At 45.4% G+C, this 17839-nt stretch overlaps 1 protein-coding gene across 1 annotated transcript; it reads left to right on the forward strand.

Moving 5' to 3' along the window:
- Window positions 1-3950: 3950 nt before the first annotated feature.
- SYNC (syncoilin, intermediate filament protein) lies at window positions 3951-17838 on the forward strand. The gene is made up of 4 exons (XM_006196939.4): window positions 3951-4125; window positions 8098-9244; window positions 14773-14897; window positions 16425-17838. The coding sequence occupies exons 1-4, from the start codon at window positions 4073-4075 to the stop codon at window positions 16459-16461; spliced, it is 1362 nt and encodes a 453-aa protein (XP_006197001.2). The 5' UTR covers window positions 3951-4072; the 3' UTR covers window positions 16462-17838.
- Window position 17839: the final 1 nt, after the last annotated feature.

Here is a 17839-nt window from a genome sequence, read left to right on the forward strand (position 1 = left end):
TGATGATGAATGATGTTGAACATCTTTTCATGTCCTTGTTGGCCATCTGAATGTCTTCCTTGGAAAAATATCTATTCAGTTCTTCATCCCATTTTTTAATTGGATTGTTTGTTTTTTCATGTTGAGTTGTATGACCTTTAATAAATGTTAGATATTAACCCCTTATTGGTCATATGGCTTGCAAATATCTTCTCCCATTCAGCAGGTTGTCTTTTTGTTTTCTTAATGGTCTCCTTTGCTGTGCAAAAGGTTTTAAGTCTAACTAGATCCCATTTTTGCTTTTAGTTCCTTTGCTTTAGGAATCAGATACAAGAAAATATTACTATGATTTATGTCAAAGAGTGTTCCACCTACATTTTCTTCTAGGAGTTTTATCGTTTCTAGTCTTACATTTAGGTCTGTAATCCATTTTGAGTTTATTTTTGTATATGGTTTGAGAAAATGTTTTAATTTCATTCTTTTACATGTAACTGTCCAGTTTTCCCAGCACCAATTATTGAAGAGATTGTATTTTCTCCATTGCATATTCTTGCTGCCCTTGTCATAGATTAATTGACAGTAATTGTGTGGGTTTATTTCTGGGCTCTCTATTCTGTTCTATTGATCTATGTGTCTGTTTTTATACTAGTCAGTGCCATACTGTTTTGATTACTGTAGCATTGTAGTAGTTCACAACTTTTCTGAACCTGGTTTTGGGTGGTGATTTAGAAAAAAGTTCTCCCCAAATTCTCTGCCAAGGGCTCATCTTCCCTAGGTTTAGTTCTTACTTTAGTGGTTTCAGCAGGAAACAGGGGAAGACTAAAAGCATTTGCCAGAAGAGGGTTTAAAGAAGGAACAATTTACAGAGATGAGGGAAGGCACGGTGAAATACCCTGGGGCTCACAACAGTGGAACAGTCACTACTCCAAGGGCCTAAAGAAGTAAGGGAAGGGAACCTTGTTAATGAACCTGGCGGGAGTCATGCCTGTGGGTACAGGCCACCCAACAGGAGCCGTGGCTTTTAGTGGAGGAACAGAGTACCTGCCTGAATCACAGTATTATAACTGTCCTGATCTCACTCTCCTCCTTCCCTCTGATCTCCTGGCAGTGTCTCCTAATGGCCACACTTTACCTGAAACCATAAGGTGGAGGGCCCAGGTGAGACTGTCAGCAGGAGCCAGTCCCAGGACATCCCAGGACATCCCAGGAAAACACAGAGCAGAGCAGAGAGCACTGAAAATGGAAATTAGGCAAAGAGTAGCCAGCCCAGCCTGGGGGCTCTCTTCTCTTCCTGGACTTAGCTTTGCAGAGGGGCTGAGAGACCAAGTGGCTGTACTTATCTCTCTAAGCATCTGTGCCTGATGCTGGAACACCCTTTCTCTCCTTCCAGGCCCAGATTACTTCATCCACAAGGCTGTCCCCAGTCCTGGAGTTAGTCTCTCCCATCCCTGGTTTCCTTGGTTCTCAATGCCTAGCACATCACTCAGCTCAGTGATTTGGCATTATTCTCTGCATGGGTTTGTCTCCCTAGGGGACAATTCTAACAGTCTTTATACTGTGAGCTCTTTGCAGGCAGAGGCCTGGGCCAAAGAAGGCCATTTGCTCTAACACAGGGCCTCACACAGGCCAAATGCTCATGTTTGCCAAGTCAACTGCATCCCATGGCCTCACTGACCTCATTCTGCCTTGGTATACACAGTATGGGCACATGTGCATGTCCATTTCCCTAAGTTCACTGGGTCTCCTTAGTGGTGAGTGGCCCAGGCCTGGCACACAGCAGGTATCAAATGTTGCCTGGATTGGCCTAGGTAGGACCGTCCATCTTCCTTTATTCATTCAACAATTTTTTTTTCCAACAATGTTTTTGAGATCCTACTAGGTCCCAGGTCCTGTGCTGGGGCCTGGGGACACAACAGTGAATAAGAAATACAAAGTCCCTGCATTCATGGGGCTTCTGTTCTAGTGGGGGAAACAGAAAAGGAACAAATGGAAAATGAGCAGTATTATTAAAGATGGGAGTACATGCTGTACAGAAAATAAACGGTAACGGGACACACGGTAAGTGGATAGACATTTGTGAGGGGGAGGCGCACGTCAGGGAAGGCCTTTCTAAGGAGATGACAGGTAGGCTGAAACCTGAAGAAGAGTAGAAACTGGGACATGAAGAGCTGGAAGGGTGTTCTAGGCAGAGGGAACAGCAAGAACAATGGCCTGGAGGTGTTCTTGGGACCCTGGGGGATTCAGATAAAGAAGGGCTAAGGGAAGGTGGAGAGGGGTTAAGGAATTCAGTCTTGGGGACTGCCAGGGACCAGGTCCTGAGCTAGGGGTTGGAGGGGAAGAGACAGCCCGTCTTAATGTCACACTCGCTGCCTGTTGCCTAGCACGGCAGCAAACAGTGCTGCTGGCAGGCCCTTCCCTTGTTCTCTCCACACCCCCCTGACTGGCAGCCGCTGTCAAACGACCAGCCACTGAGGCTCTGCCAACCTCCTCCCCTGGAATATTTTAGAGGTAAGTCAGAAAATGACCAGCAGCCTCCAAAACCCGACTTTTTCTCGTGCATACCATACAAGGGTGTATTTGGATGCCCTGGGTGTTAATCTCCCACCCCCTCGCACTAGACAGAGAGATCTAAATATACTGTCCGAGGCAGCACACTCAGAAGCATGGATTAAGGACCACATATGCAGGCCCCCATCACAGAGACAGGACATCTGCTTGTGAGCACCCGCTCCCACACTCACATGCTTCAGTGCCCTGTCACTTGCCCTGTCACAATCACACACACAAAACCATACACACACCCCAGCACAGTCACAACAGCTGGCCACATGGACACCCCACAACCGGCACAATCACCACACACAAAATCACATCCCTCCCTCCCAGATTATACAGTCACATGTCCACATGTCCACACACAGACATGTACCCCACACGCAGAGTCGCACGTGGACACACAATCCCACAATCTCCTCCTCCAAACAGCAGACGCACAACCGTGTGTTCATACAGCCCGCAGCGCCCACAGATCACAACACAGCCCACAGACTCGCAGCACGGCCGCACCACTGCCCCACCGCCCCACCCCCACCCCTTACTCAAGGCCTCTCAGAATAAACACATCCAGCCCTTCCGCTTGTTATAGAGTGCACGGCATTCTTCTGCGATTGAGTCAAAGATCTACCCAGACAGAGGGGCTAAGTGGAAAAAAAAGGCATCAGAAGGGAGAACGCCGGAGGCCCAAGTCTGGGAAAGGGCCAGGCAGCCTCTCGCTTAGGGAGAAAGCCTTCAGTGTTGAAGTCTGATCCTGACATTGGTGGGCTAAGGACTTGGGGGTGGGGGAATGTCCTGGAGTGGACAGAAGCAGGGCAGGCAGGGGTGACAGGTGGAGCAAGCGGAGAGACCCCAGGAAACCTCGCAGGCGGGGGTGGAAAGCGGTGTTAAATACGGACTCAACCTTAAGAGGCTTAAGCCCCTCCCCCGCAGTCCTCCCACCGCCCTTCCCCAGGCTCCTGACTGTCCCCAAAAGCATGGGTGTGGCGTTACTCCTCCTCCCCTAACCCTAGGCAACAGCTGCGGGGCACAGCGCTCAGGCGCGGGGGGTATTGAAGGGCGCCGGCCGGCGGCGAACATCCCCGAACTCCTCTGGGCGGCGGGCCGGGTGCTGGGTCCCTCGAGGTTCCCAACCCCACCCCCTGCCCTCTTCCCGGCCGGGCCGGGCAAGAGCTCTCCTGGGCCTGCAGAGCCACCTTCCTCCCTTGCCCCCGGCAACTAGGACCCTTGGAAGGGAAGGGTGGAGAGAAAGAAGGTTTGGGAAGACCTCAGGGTAGCTGGCTTTGGAGACGCCGATCCCCTCCATCCCCCTCAGGCTGGTCCCGGGAGGGGCTGCCTCTCCCCCCACCCGCCCCACCCCCGAGCCGCGAGGCCCGCTCCCTCCTCCCGCGGCAGGAGCCCGGGCCAAGTGGGCGCGCCCGGCCCGGGGCCGGCGGGATCCGGTGTCGGCTGCAGCTGGCAGTGCGGCGGCCGGGCGGGCGCGGGCGGCCCGCGGGGCCTGCTATTAATACCGCGGCCGCCGAGCCCGGGTAGCTCAGCCATGTCCAGCCCGGAGCCCCGGCGCAGCGGGGACGGCGCCGCCCAGGCCGCGAGGTAGGACGGTCCCCGGCCCGTGTCGCCGCCCCTGGGGAGGGGGTGCTGCTCGGATTCCCTCCCGCCGCGAGCGTCTTTCACTGGGCGGGGGGCAGTGGTCCTGCGGGGGTGGGGCACAAGGCGGAGGAACCCCGTGAAGGGAGTTGAGGAGTCCGGCCTGGGGGCCCGGCACCACCGTTTGTCTGGGTTTTTTTTAAAATAGTTCCCCCTCCCCCTCCCACAGGCGATGTAAGGATTAACCCCTTCAGACTAATGGGCATCAACCCTCGGATGCCATTCGGCCCCTAGTGGCCAAAAACGCTACGTTTTCTTTCATTCCTCACCCCAAATGCAGCTGGAGATGAAGGCTGAATCGGCCTGTGGAAGACACTTGGTGCAAGGCTGGGTGGCTGCCAGCTTGGAGTTGAGAGTTTGTTCAGGCAGCCCGTTCTCTCTGGTCTGGGGCCTGGGATTATGTGGGGAGGGTCTACTGTCCCAGACCAGCAGGAGGGCCATGGCTAGCTGGGGAGGCCTGGAAGGGAGGGCCTCACCATCCATCCGCACTGTCAGCTTGCCACTAGTTAGGGGGAAGGGAGCTGTGGCTGAAGAATTTGGGGCGAATATGGTGCATTTCTGCCCCAGGTCATCCTGAAGCCCTGGACTTCCTAGTGTCCCAAGAGGTGGAGGTGCAAATACACACACCTAACACCACTTCACTGTCATCAGGGCACAACTGAGCCTAGTTTGCACTTATACTCATCTGTACTGCCACACACACATATGGGTACATGCAAAGTCACACACCAATTCATGCCTACACAGTGTCACAAACACTCCCAGCCACAGCCCTGATGGACAGGGTTGAGAGCTGCTGGAATCCTCTCGGGACAGGGACAGAGTGGCAGAGGCAGTCTGCTTGGGGCCCAAGGAAACCTGAAGTCAGGGGTCCCATCTGAGCTGGCTCCCTTGCCCCTACATCTTCCATAATCTGCTTTCTCCCCAGCAACTTAGAGAAGGGCACTGTCTGAGGGCAGCACCTGGCAGAGGCCTGGCACTGTGGGTGAGGTGACTGAGGCAACAGGGTGTGTGGTAACAGCACTGCCTGCCAGTCAGGAGACCTGGGTTCTACTTCCAGCTTTGCCACTTGACCTTGGGCAAGTTTCCTCCTTGGATCTCAGTCGGTTGCTGCCTGCCTACCTTCTGCCATTGAGCCCCACCCTGGGATATAGAGCGAATCACTGTGCTTGTGTTTAGGAATGGACTCTCAGGGGAGACAGACACACACTTCTATAATACAAAGCACTTAGTGTGAAGATGAGCTGCATCAAAAATGCATTGAATGGGGTTGTCTGGGAGGTAGAGTGTAAGCAGGACTTGAAGGAGGAGTAGAAATTTGTTAGGTAAATAGATATAAATACATTTTAAATGCTGGGGCCAGGCTCTGTTATACTTGTTTGGCCTCTTTTAGACTTCATGCTCTCCTGAGAGTGGTAAAAAGGAGCTCGGGCTCTGGGGGCCAGACTGCCAGGCTTCTCCAGGCTCCACCACTTATGAATTGTAGAACTTCAGTGTGCTCTTTACTCTGTGCTTTGGTTTCCTCATCTACAAAATGGGGATAACAGATGAACATCATATAAATGAGTATTCATGTAAAATGCTTAGAATACTGCCTTGAACAGGATTACATCATTCCTGGGTGAAGGACTCCGCTGGAGCACGATGTAGGGGCTGACTGGCTGGGAAAGCAGAAACTGTGGAGGATTTGGAGGGTCTGGCTGGCCAAGCAGGTGCATCCTTCCTGGCACTAGGAGCTCTACCTTTCCAGGTAGTATAGGACTGTTCTCTAGCCAGGTGGTATACAATGAGCTTTTTTTTTTTTTTTCCACCTCAGCTGGACCCTTTAGATATTGTGGACTAGGAGTAGGAGGTGTAAAAAGTTAATGCGTGTTCTGGATTGTCAAGCATTGGTGGGCTGTGGGGAGTCATGTGAGATGAGGCTGAAAAGGTATGTTTGGGGCCACATCTTTAAGGACCTTGAATCTATGCTAAGTAATTGGCTATCTAGGGGTGAAGTGGAGCAACGTGATTTGCTTTATGTTGTAGAAGGCTGCAGCTCTGTAGAGAATAGATTGGGAGCAGGAGGAGGAAGAGGAGGGAGAAGGCTCATGGGAAGGCTGGTGCAAAAGTGCAGATGAGAGATGATGACTTGGACCAGGGCCCTGGTAGTAGGGTGAAGAGGGGGATGGAGACTGGGGACTTCCTGAGATAGAGAAGTCAGTGCTCAGTGAGTTGGCTGTATAGGGGAGGGAAAGCGCTGTTTAAAGACTTCTCGTCTCATCATCACATCTCGTATATGATGATGTGTTTCTCTGAGCTAGAAAATACAGGTGAGACAAGCTCAGGGGAAAGGATAATTTGGTGGCAGTTGAGTTTGACGTGCCAAGTAATACCAGGTGAAGATATTTAAAAAACACTCCATCTCAGGTAAAGTGAAGTGAATGGATTAGGTGATTGTTGAGTTGTCTTCAAGCATTAGGTTTGGTGCAGGTGACGGGGTTGAATGAGGCCAGTGATGTCTGGGGCCTGGTGAAGCCACACTGCGGTTTTCAGAGGGCCACTATGAGATACAAAAGGGAAGCTGGAGATTCCTGGGGTGTTAAGAGAGGAGGGCCAAGCGCACAATGATTTGGAATAAAAATAATCTCTTGGGAACTTGGAGCTAAGAAATGGAGCTTAAAACCTGGACACAAGTAAGCCTTTTCAAGACAAATAAATCAAATTCTTTGCTATGTGGGGCTTTTCATTTATACTTCCTATCAAAAAGAAGTTTATTGAAAGCTACATTCAAGTTTAGTCTGTTTTATAACTGGTACACGCTGAGTAAGAGTTTCCTGCAAATTACTTAATCTCTTTAACCTGTTTCCTGACCTGTAAAACGGGGATAATAAATGTAAACACCTTATAGAATTGTTATGAGGATTAAATGAATTGATATATGTAAAGCATTTAGAACAGGGCCTGGCACATAGAAGACCTTCCAAAGTGTAATTTATTATTATTATTTCCATGGTATTTTATATTTTTGAAGAATTGCTCAGAGATCCACAGGGGGTAAGATGCATTTGAAACAAGAAAGACCAAAGCCACTTGAGGGTGGCAGGAGAGCATTCTTTAACAGGAAGTGAGTAAGCTAGCAGGCCACAGGCAGCTGGATTAAGGGGCTCATCTGTTAGAGTCACAGAATCTGAATTCAGGAACATTTGACAGGCTAGAAGAACGGGCCAATGCTAACAAGATGAAGTTTTCCAGGGACAAGAGATGTGGTTTAAAAGCACTTGGTGTGAAAAAGTCTTAAGGATTTTAGCCAAACTCAGCACTTGTCAAGAATATGATGGAGCTGCCCTTGATGCTTAGGGCATCTTGGCTGCATCAATAGGCGTAGTGTGTCCAGAAATTCACTGCTCAGAGCACACCTGGATGCTGCTTCCACTACCCACCCCCAAGGGATAGTGACCCTGTCAATTTGGAGCCTATCAGAAAGAAGTGACCCAAATGACGAGGGCACCGGAAACCCTGGCATGCATGGAATAATAGAAGGATGAATCAGCTCTCTTCAAGTGTCTAAAGAACTTACATGGAAAAGAAGTTAGATTTGTCTGATTCTAGAAAGGAGAATCAAGTCCAGGGGAAATTTGCTGGGAAGGTTTTACCTCAATGCTAGAAGTTTCTTATGACAGTGTGACAAATAGTGGCTCAGGTATGAGTTTCCTGTCCTTGAAGGTATATAGGCAAAGGCTCGACATTGACATCATGGGATGTTGTCAGGAGATCCAAGCAGTGGGCTGTGTGGGGACAGATCGATGGCAGGGAGGGGCGGACAAATGTCCCCTGAGCTGTGAGAACTGATAGAATCTAGGCCTGTGGTCTAGTGGCTCTAGTCACCAATCATCTGGGGACTGTGACTGCCCTCTCACCTTGTCATTTCTTTTGCAGAGAAACAAGAGCAGAGGCTACGTCTCCTCTTCAGGAGGAGAGCTCTGACTCCCTGTATGAGGTGGGCATCTGGAACCCAGAAGTTACTCTGTCTTTGGAGGGGACCTTGAACTTAGAGGACATTCTCTATCTGGGGGACCCAGGTAACCTTGATGAGGCCCTGTATGTGGAAGAGACAGAGATGCCGGAGGAGACACTGTATATTGAGGAGGCCAGGCCACCAGATGAAGCCCTGTACGTGGAAGAGTCAGTGAAGCCCGAGGAGACGGTGTGTGTGGAGGAGCCCGCGGAGCCAGGAAAGACCACAAGCCCAGAGCAGGTCATTTATGGGGGCGAGACTGCCCCAAGTGAGGAGAAACCTAACCTGGAGGAGAGCCTCAGAGCCGGGCCAAGTCCCAGCACAGAGGGAAGCCTGAGCATAGAGGACCTGGAATTGCTGGAGGGGCGTTTCCAGCAATGTGTCCAAGCCGTGGCCCAGCTGGAAAAGGAGAGGGATCAGCTCATCCACGAGCTTGTGTTGCTCCGAGAACCAGCCCTACAGGAGGTGCAGCAGGTCCACCAGGACATCTTGGCTGCCTACAAACTGCACGCCCAGGCAGAGCTGGAGAGGGATGGGCTGAGAGAGGAGATCCGGCTGGTCAAGCAGAAGCTGTTCAAGGTGACAAAGGAATGTGTGGCCTACCAGTACCAGCTGGAGTGCCGACAGCAGGATGTGGCCCAGTTTGCCGAGCTCCGGGAAGTGCTGACCGCACGGGCAGCCCAGCTCTCAGAGGAACTGGCCCAGCTCCGGGATGCCTATCAGAGGCAGAAGGAGCAGCTACGGCAGCAACTCGAAGCACCTCCAAGCCAGAGGGATGGGCGTTTCCTCCAGGAAAGCCGACGGCTCTCTACCCAGTTTGAGAACCTCATGGCAGAGAGCCGTCAGGGCCTGGAGGAGGAGTATGAGCCTCAGCTGCTGCGGCTCCTCGAGAGGAAAGAAGCCGCAGCCAAAGCGCTACAGAAGACCCAGGCCGAGATCCAGGAGATGAAGGAGGCTCTGAGACCCCTGCAAGCAGAGGCCAGGCAGCTCCATCTGCAAAACAGGAACCTGGAGGACCAGATCACCCTTGTGAGGCAAAAACGAGACGAGGAGGTGCAGCAGTACAGGGTAGGCCCACTGGGCATGGAAGGAAGTGTGGTCTTTTAGCCTGAGGAGGAACAGGTGACCCGTCAAATACCTTTGGGCTGAAGGATACTGTCATATGTAAGAACAATCTGTTCTTTGGGGTCAGTCACTCACTTCTTTACTCCATGCTCCGTTCCATTCATTCTGACTGTGCTAGGGCTGAAAGTTATCTGCATTCTTAGTTTACACAGCACTTTGGCACCAATTATCTCACTTGATCTTCGTTAACTCTCCAAGTCAACTATTATCATTTTTCATAGATGAGGAAACTAAGGCTCAGTGAGATGGAGTAATCTGAACTCTAGTCTAACCAGCCCCAAATATTTCAGTGCTCTTTCCACAGCACAGTTTTCCAGTTCTGAGTGAATCACACTTGGGTTTATATAGAGCAGGAGGGAATGGGGCTGGGTAGAATTCATGCTCTCCCCTCTCCCATATTCACCCTCAAGTCCCACCTGGCTGATCTCTGCTGATTTCTTCCAGGCTTAAAAAACTGAGATGAAATCTATAAAGCTCTATTCCTTATTTTCCTTCTTTGTGCATTTGTTACCATTTCACTTGTATTCAAGCTGTTTCTGCTTGTTGTAATCTCTTTTATATAAACACTAGTGGGATATAAACACTAGGTGCATAAACAATTCTCTCTCTCCCAGACTGTGAGCTTTCAGAAGATAGGGAGTTTTACTTGTCTCTGCCACCAGGCTCAGAGTACACATCAGTCAAGTGCTGACTTAAGTGCTGCTAGGCGCTGTGAGAAGACTACGGTGTGGTGCTTTTCAGAGCAGTACGTTTGTCTTGTGAAATACATGTTCTTTTAGATAAACTTAAAAACTTATGCCCTCTCAGAGATTTTGATACATCCTTAAGGGAATGTGTCCTCTTTTGAAAACAGCTGCATTCACTTCACTGAAGATTGTATTATGAAAACCGTGGGTTTTTTTTTTTTTTTTGGTCATAATATTGAATATTTTCAAACTAGGCATATGTGTACACCCCTCACTCACCCAACACCGGACCCATCTCCAACACATTGCTTTTTTATTGGGTCACAATCTAGTGTTAGGGCACTAATTATTTTTGCATAAACAAATACTATCCTTAGCAGCTAATACTCAGTCAGATGTTACATTAATAACTGTAACCCAGGGTAGAAAATAACATGTGATTTAAGAGGTGCAGATAAGAGTGTTATCGGATGATGACGTATTTTAGCCATGGATTAAATCAGAGAACCCTTCACAGAAGATGGTGTTGTTTGAGCTAGGTATTGAAGTATAGGGAAGATCTAGAACAGTGTTGTCCAACAGAAATATAATGCAAGCCACATATATAATTTTAAATTTTCTAATAGCCACATTAAAAAGGAGAAATACATGAAGGTAATTTTAATATATTTTATTTGACTCAACAGATCTAAAATATAATTAGTAACTTGGCTGCATGTGAAAGGTGAAAAACTGAGAGGTGAGTTGAACTGTAAAGGTAGGTCAAGGCAGATCACATTGGACTTTGAAATCCAAACTAGGGAATTTGGACTTTATTCAGCGATAAGTTGCATTGTTAACAGTATTTAATCAAGGGCTTAACATGATTGTCTCTACTTTTAGAAACAGTATTGGTGTCAGTGTGTAAAATGGGCTAGGTACCCAGAGGCAAGGGACACTAGGAAGCTACAGTAGATAAGAGAACACACGGTAGCAGGAATAAAAGGAAGGGGAAGGATGTAAGAACAACTATAGAATGAACTTGGCTACAGAATGAGTCAGGCAGAGAGAGGTGAGAAGTCGAGAGGATGCTGACATTTCAGGCAAGGCTAACTAGGATGGTGATGCTGTTAAATAAGGAATTCCCTGGATTAGTGTTCTGACATAGAATTTTCCCCCGTGATTTTCATCACTGTACTTGTTTCAGATTTGATGATCTGTGCAGCTTTCCATTATATGAAAAACAATCTTGGTGAGTGTCTCCTATCACTATGCCATAATTAAAATAGGGCTAAAGGTCTGAAGGAGCTAATTCTTCTTTCTGAAATGGCTTCTTCCTAAACTGTTTGCCAGAGGTTACATGTAGCATCTGATTACTTTTCAAGGATAGGCATCATTCTTACAATTGCAAACTTTGCCTCTTTCATCACCACCATCCATTCATTCAACAGATATTTTCTAAGTGTATGTTTACTATGTGCCAGGCAGTGAGCTATGTGCTGGCAAAACAGATGAGAAATGGCATTGGGGGTTGGGGGTGGAGAGGCAGTCCCCACCCCCAAAAAGTTTATAGTCCAGGAAGGATACTAGATAAAATGATTTCAAAAATCTAGGGCACTTGATTTTAAGATCCATCCTGAGCTAAGCTGTTAAAGAGTGTGAGTTTTAGAATCAATGAAATAATTAATATGCTTCAATGTGATACTGTAATAGTTGTAGGAATAAGGCATTGTACTGATGAAGCAGGTCTAATTACCCCTGCCTGGGGAAACGAGGTATTTCATAAGATTAACAATACCTAGCATGTACTTGAAGTTCTTCATGTGTAATAATTCATTTAATTCTTACCTCTGAGATAGGTCTGAACTACTGTCACCATTTGAAAAACAAGAAAACAGGTGAGTCATGTGTCCAGGGTTACACAGCTAGCAAGTGATGGAGGAAGGATGCCACCGTGTGCGATCTTTCTCAAGTCCACATTCATCACTACAAGATGTCTGAGCTGAGCCTTAAAGAATGAATTCACTGTGTAGACAAGGGAAAGGCATTCTAGGCAGAGGGAACAGCTTATACAAAAGCATGAAAACACAGACATGTTGTGGGACGTGAGCAGCTCAGTGTGGCTGGATCATAAGGAATGTGAGAAGCAGAAAGATGAGGCTGGAGAGGTAGATTGGGACCAGGTTGTAAAGGGCTTTATGTAGTCTTTCGGTCAGTGGTTTTCAAAAAGTTTTCTTCAAAGCCACAGACCCCTTCCCCAAAACAATCTTATATAAATGCCAAGATATAAAGCAGGCAAAAGTGGAGCTAACTTCTAACTAAAGAGTGGCAAGGACACTCCAATATGGCCTCCTTCTGGGGTTTCATGGAAAACAGTTTGAAGACCACTAAAGATTCTACTGGCAATATAACAGTTATTAAGAGGATGGGTTCTAAACCAATGGCAAATCCTGGCTCTACCATTTACCAACTGGGAACCTTTGGACAAATTACTTGACCTCTGTGGTTCAGCTCCCTCACATATACAGTGGGATTAATAGAGCTGTTGTAAGAAATGAACTAGTTAATATTTGTACAGCACTTCCAATGGGGCCTGGCACATAGGTATGTACTCTTTACGTGGCAGTGTGGAAGGTGGACTGATAGGGCCTAGAAAGTCCACTTAGACTTTAAGAGAGATGAGAGATGTGAGGTAAAATGGGTAGGATCTGGTGATTGTTTGCAGTGATGGGGTGAGGAATTTGCCAAAGTTTTTAGTTTGAAATTGGTAGTGTGCCAATGCTAAAGATGGAATATGCTTACTATCTGCATGCTTCACATCAGTAAGCATTGTGTGTAGGGTGCTGGACATACTAAGAACCAGGAATTTACAGTCTGGTTGGGAGCTAGAAATTAATAAATTGCAATATAAGGGAGCAGATGCTGTCTAGGTCACAGAAATGGCAGGAGTCAAGGCCCAGAAGTCTGACTCGGTCAGACTAGAGCAGCACTGTCTAACAGAAGTACTGTGCAAACCACAGATGTCACTTAAAATTTCCCTGTAACCACATTTAAAAAATGTAAGAAGAGGTGAAATTAATAATTTTATTTAACCCATGTCAAAAATATTATCATTGTAACATGTAATCAACATTAAAATTTGAGATACTTAGTATTTTATACATACATATTTTTGGTGCCAAGTCTTAAAAATCTGCTGTATCTCATCTTTAGAGCACATCTCAATTCAGACTAGCCATATTTCAAGTACTCAGTAGCCACCTGTAGCTAGTGACTTCCATACTGGACAGTGTGACTATAGGAGTCATGGAGGTTCTAGTTAGAGGTAAGGGTCAAACTAGAGGGGTTCTGAATGCCCTAAGGGACTAAGGAAAGTGGAATTTATGAAATTGAGATGATAAAGCAGTTTCTAGAAAGTTAACCTAGCGGTGCTACATAGGATTAAGACTGGAGATTGTCCTTTACTGTCACTGTAACAATACTTCCTTCAATCTGTGAGGTTCTCCTTGTCAAGAGTTTATCAGTGATGTGCAGCCTGCCTTCCCAAGCATGTACTTTTGTGAGGTTTGGGAAACTGGGGCACAGAGGTATACAGTTGCTTTCCTTTAGATAACCTGCTCTTTGACGGTAAGGCCACATCTCTGTGTGGTGTCAAAGCATGGCTAGGCAGTAAAAAAAGAACTTTTGACAATGTTGACAAAAGTTGAGATTCAACCAGAGTATTAAACCCTGCAGACTGACATGCCACAGGTATATCAAGGGCGACTCAGAACAAATTATTTAGATCCTTCTAATGATAGCATGTATCCAAACTGGATTCCTATGTTGTTATTCTTCAAAGTCTGCGCTGAAGTCATTGCCCCTTAAAAATATGCCTTTCAACACTCCCTTCCCTTCCCAACTCCCTCCTGATTCCTGAGGATCCACGTCAGCTAGCAACTAAACCAGACTGATTTGCTGACATCTTCCTTTCTTCATGCCTCAGGCATTAAACCTTGGCAGAGACAGTTTACAGAATGTATCCCACCTGTTTTGGCAGAATGGGAACTAGTTATCTGAAGACTCCTGAGGGCCTCCAGGGCATACCAACTTCACCTTCCAACTTAGCATTTTAGAACAACTTGTCCTTATGTGTAATGAGTAAAGAATGTAGGAAATTAACAACCACGATAGCCAACATCCTTACTAAGGCATCTATTTGCATGTCAAGTTGTAGTAAATACTAAGTAAAGACTTCTGACTTCAGGGAGCTTCAAATATGAAACTGTATTTACTGTTTTTCCTCTAACCAAACAACTCAAAAATCTTCTAAACCTGGAATTCTATTAGCTGAACAATGCTCCTAGAATTCTAGTTAATATTCAATAACTGCTCACACAAAGGCTTGTTTTTTTTTCCAACTTAAATTGTTTAAGTTGCAGAATGCTATAAAAACTATTCATTATCTTAATGGGAATATCTAAACTTGCACATAGAGTGAGGGATCTAGAAAATTCTCAGCTCACCAATTAGACAAAATCCTCACCTTCTGAAGATTGTGAAACAAAGAAGTCCCTCTAAGAACTTGTCCACCCTTTGCAGGATTCTATACATTAAGAAGCTGTGGTTAACAGACAAGATTCCTTTCAGGTCACCATTTTCAAAAACAGCATCACTGTCAAAACAGTTTCTTTGAATCTCAGGTTCTTAACCTCAACACTGCCATGAAGATTAAACGATGTGTAAGAAGGTGCTTTATAATATTATGGGCGATGTCAGGTTTTTATTGTTTGGCTGATTAGAAATGTTCTTGGCCTTCTCCTGCAGGAACAGCTAGAGGAAATGGAAGAACGACAGAGGCAGCTAAGAAGCACGGTGCAACTCCAGCAACAGAAGAACAAAGAGATGGAGCAGCTAAGGATCAGCCTTGCTGAAGAGCTCTCAACTTATAAGTCAGTTTTTGCTGCTACGCAAATCTCAACTAACACTGGCTGAGGGATGGTGGGGAGGGGAGATAGATGTTCCTCATGGGAAATTTCACTTTAAAGTGAAAAACAAAAAAATAATTTGCAGTGATTTTCAAATTGTGCTCATCCATGACCAGATGGAAAATTGCTCTCTTTTTTTAAAGGGCTATGCTACCAAGGAGCCTGGAACAGGCTAACCCTCCCACTTCTGAGGCAGGGGGAATTGAGACACAGTCACAAGGTGATCCTTGTGGGCTTAAGAGTGGTGTTTGCGTTGGTGCTGCTATCCTAACCTAACAATACTAATGCCTTAAAAAAAAAAGTGTCTAATGACAAGTAAGGATATCCCAATTAGGGATTAACACATACCTTCAAATGGCCCATTGCAGGCATTCAGGGTTCATTTGTTATGTTGTAACTTTTAGTAGGACTCAAAATATGCCCTAATTATCACCAGGAAACCTGGAAGAGGATAAAACATCTAGGCTCTGCAGTCTTACTTTCCTCACCCTATCTGACCCTCTCTGCTATTCATAAAGTTTCCTTAGAATAGCAGAGAAGGCAGTTATGCTACCAAATTCAGACTATGACAAAGGAAGCCAAGAAGGCTAAGTTAATTTGCTAAATAGTCATTAAAAAAGCTGAAGAGGGTGTTGTTGAGATTGAAGGACGACAGTATTGCTTAATTTGTGAAACAAGCAACACATCTATCCATCAATTTCTTTACATACCAATTATGTTTTCATATTCCTTATAAAGTCCTATATTCTCTTGGATAAATAAAGTTAGGATTAGAAAGTCCAAGCTGGATACTAGATAAATGTCCATAAATTAAAATTTCCTAATTAATCCTATATCTTGAACACAAATTCACAAATAACAATTTTTTTAAAGCTTTAAAAATTAAAAAAAAAATCTTATTTAAAAAAAAATTTTTTTGGAGGGAGGTAATTGAGTTTATTTTACTGTTATTTTTAATGGCGGTACTGGGAATTGAACCCAGGACCTCGTGCATGCTAAAAGCACGCACTCTACCACTAAGCTTTAACACCTTCCCCGCAAATAACTATTATAACTCATGCTTTCCCTAATTTACTAAGATTTTCTTTTACTGTTTTATCCAGGCATAACTGATAGTCTGGGAGGTTACTAAAAACTTGTAACTGAAGAAAATGATCTGCTAATTGCCTTTGTGTGGATCAAAGTTCACAAGGGAAAATACAATGATTCATCCAAAGAATCACAAGTACAGAATTTCAGTTCTTGTACTACCTGTGTAATTAACATGGGCAGAGAAAATTTTTAGCTAGCCCCTCCCATCACCACCATAGGAGATACTCAAATATTTGCTGGGGGAAAAGTCATCCCTGATTTGATGTCAATCACACTCTAGCAATCTCTCCCCAACATGGCCTGCACTAAGCTTCAGAAGTTCATTGTTAAAAATTTTATACTGTATTATTTGAAGTTGCAGAAAATTTAAACTCATTCTTTTTTCTCTCAAACTTACAGGGGCTGTTTAGAAACCTATGGCCGAATCTGTAACTGAGAAACAACAACAGAAAAACATTTCCTAGCAAAGGATCACTAAGTATCCTTTGGACAGACTTTTTTTTCCAAATAGAGAAGGGAGTGCCAGGGACTTGGCAAGCAGTTCTGGGAAAGTTACAAATACTGGCTGACCTGTTTAAAAAGATTCTAGGGCTGGCTGGAGGCAGAACACTATCAATCAGCTCTTGGCTGTATTCTGTTTTGTAAGCTTCTGGTAGTGATCTCAGCGGACTGAAGAATATATAAATGTGCCTATCACCCAGATGCAACCCTCCACGTGGCACTGAGTAAAGGATGAATGTACGGACACATCTACCTTGCAGTGCTGTTAAGAATGTTATCTTACCTTGTATTGATCCAAACCAAAAACCTCTTCAGGAACACAGATGGGGTCAAAGACAGCAGATTTTCATTACAGTTGACACTTGAACAACATGGGGGTTAATCTGCATATAACTTAGTTGGCCCTTGGTATCTGAGGTTCCTCCACATTCATGGATTCAACCAACCACTGACGGTGTAGTATTGTGTGACATTTACTATTGAAAAATATCTGTGTATAGTGGACCTGCACAGTTCAAACCCATGTTGTTCAAGGGTTAACTGTACATGGGTTTACAATTTTAATTCTTTTATGCCATGAGTGTTAAGACTTTAAATGAATTCCTTTACAAAGTTTACTTTTCTTTAAGTCTGTGCTGACTCATGTAGATTATGTGTCAATTTTCACTATATATGTCAATTTTCACTATATATGTCAATTTTCACTATACTCTAAAAGAACTACTGACTTACAGAAAAGAACCAATCCAGATTTGAACTTAAAGCTTACGGATATTCAGATTTCTCCAAACACCTTACCTCATGACAATGATGTGGGGTCAGAGCAATCTACTCAGTTTAACTGGGTGATTGGCAAGGAACCAGAAGTTTTATCTGGTTATGGCACTTGGCTTTCAAGAGCCTACTTTCCTAACCTCTAACTATAGGCCCCCAGTGACAAACATACTGGGGAGATTCAACCTCTCTATGAGAAAAGGTCAAACACCTTTTCCAAATTTAAACTTTGCCTTAAATTCTCTGCCACACTGCCTTTGATGTTCTTGAAAGTCCACGTAGTTCTTAGAGATAGACTTCAAAAATGTGTTATTTTATCAAAGACTAATCTGTGCACCTCTGATTCAGTATTTTATGTCTTTCACTTCCCCTGGGAAGGAGTAAAAGCTCTTTTCTATACTTCTGGGTCTATTATATTTAATTCTGCTCTTGGCAGTCAGAGATCATAGAAAACAACTGTCATCTGAACAACTCTTCTAGAAGCCAGAGACTGGTGTTTGATGGATGTTACATACTAAATAAAACCCATCAGCATGGGG

The sequence above is a fragment of the Vicugna pacos genome, chromosome 13 (genome assembly GCF_048564905.1).
Source record: "Vicugna pacos chromosome 13, VicPac4, whole genome shotgun sequence".
Classification (NCBI taxonomy): domain Eukaryota; kingdom Metazoa; phylum Chordata; class Mammalia; order Artiodactyla; family Camelidae; genus Vicugna; species Vicugna pacos.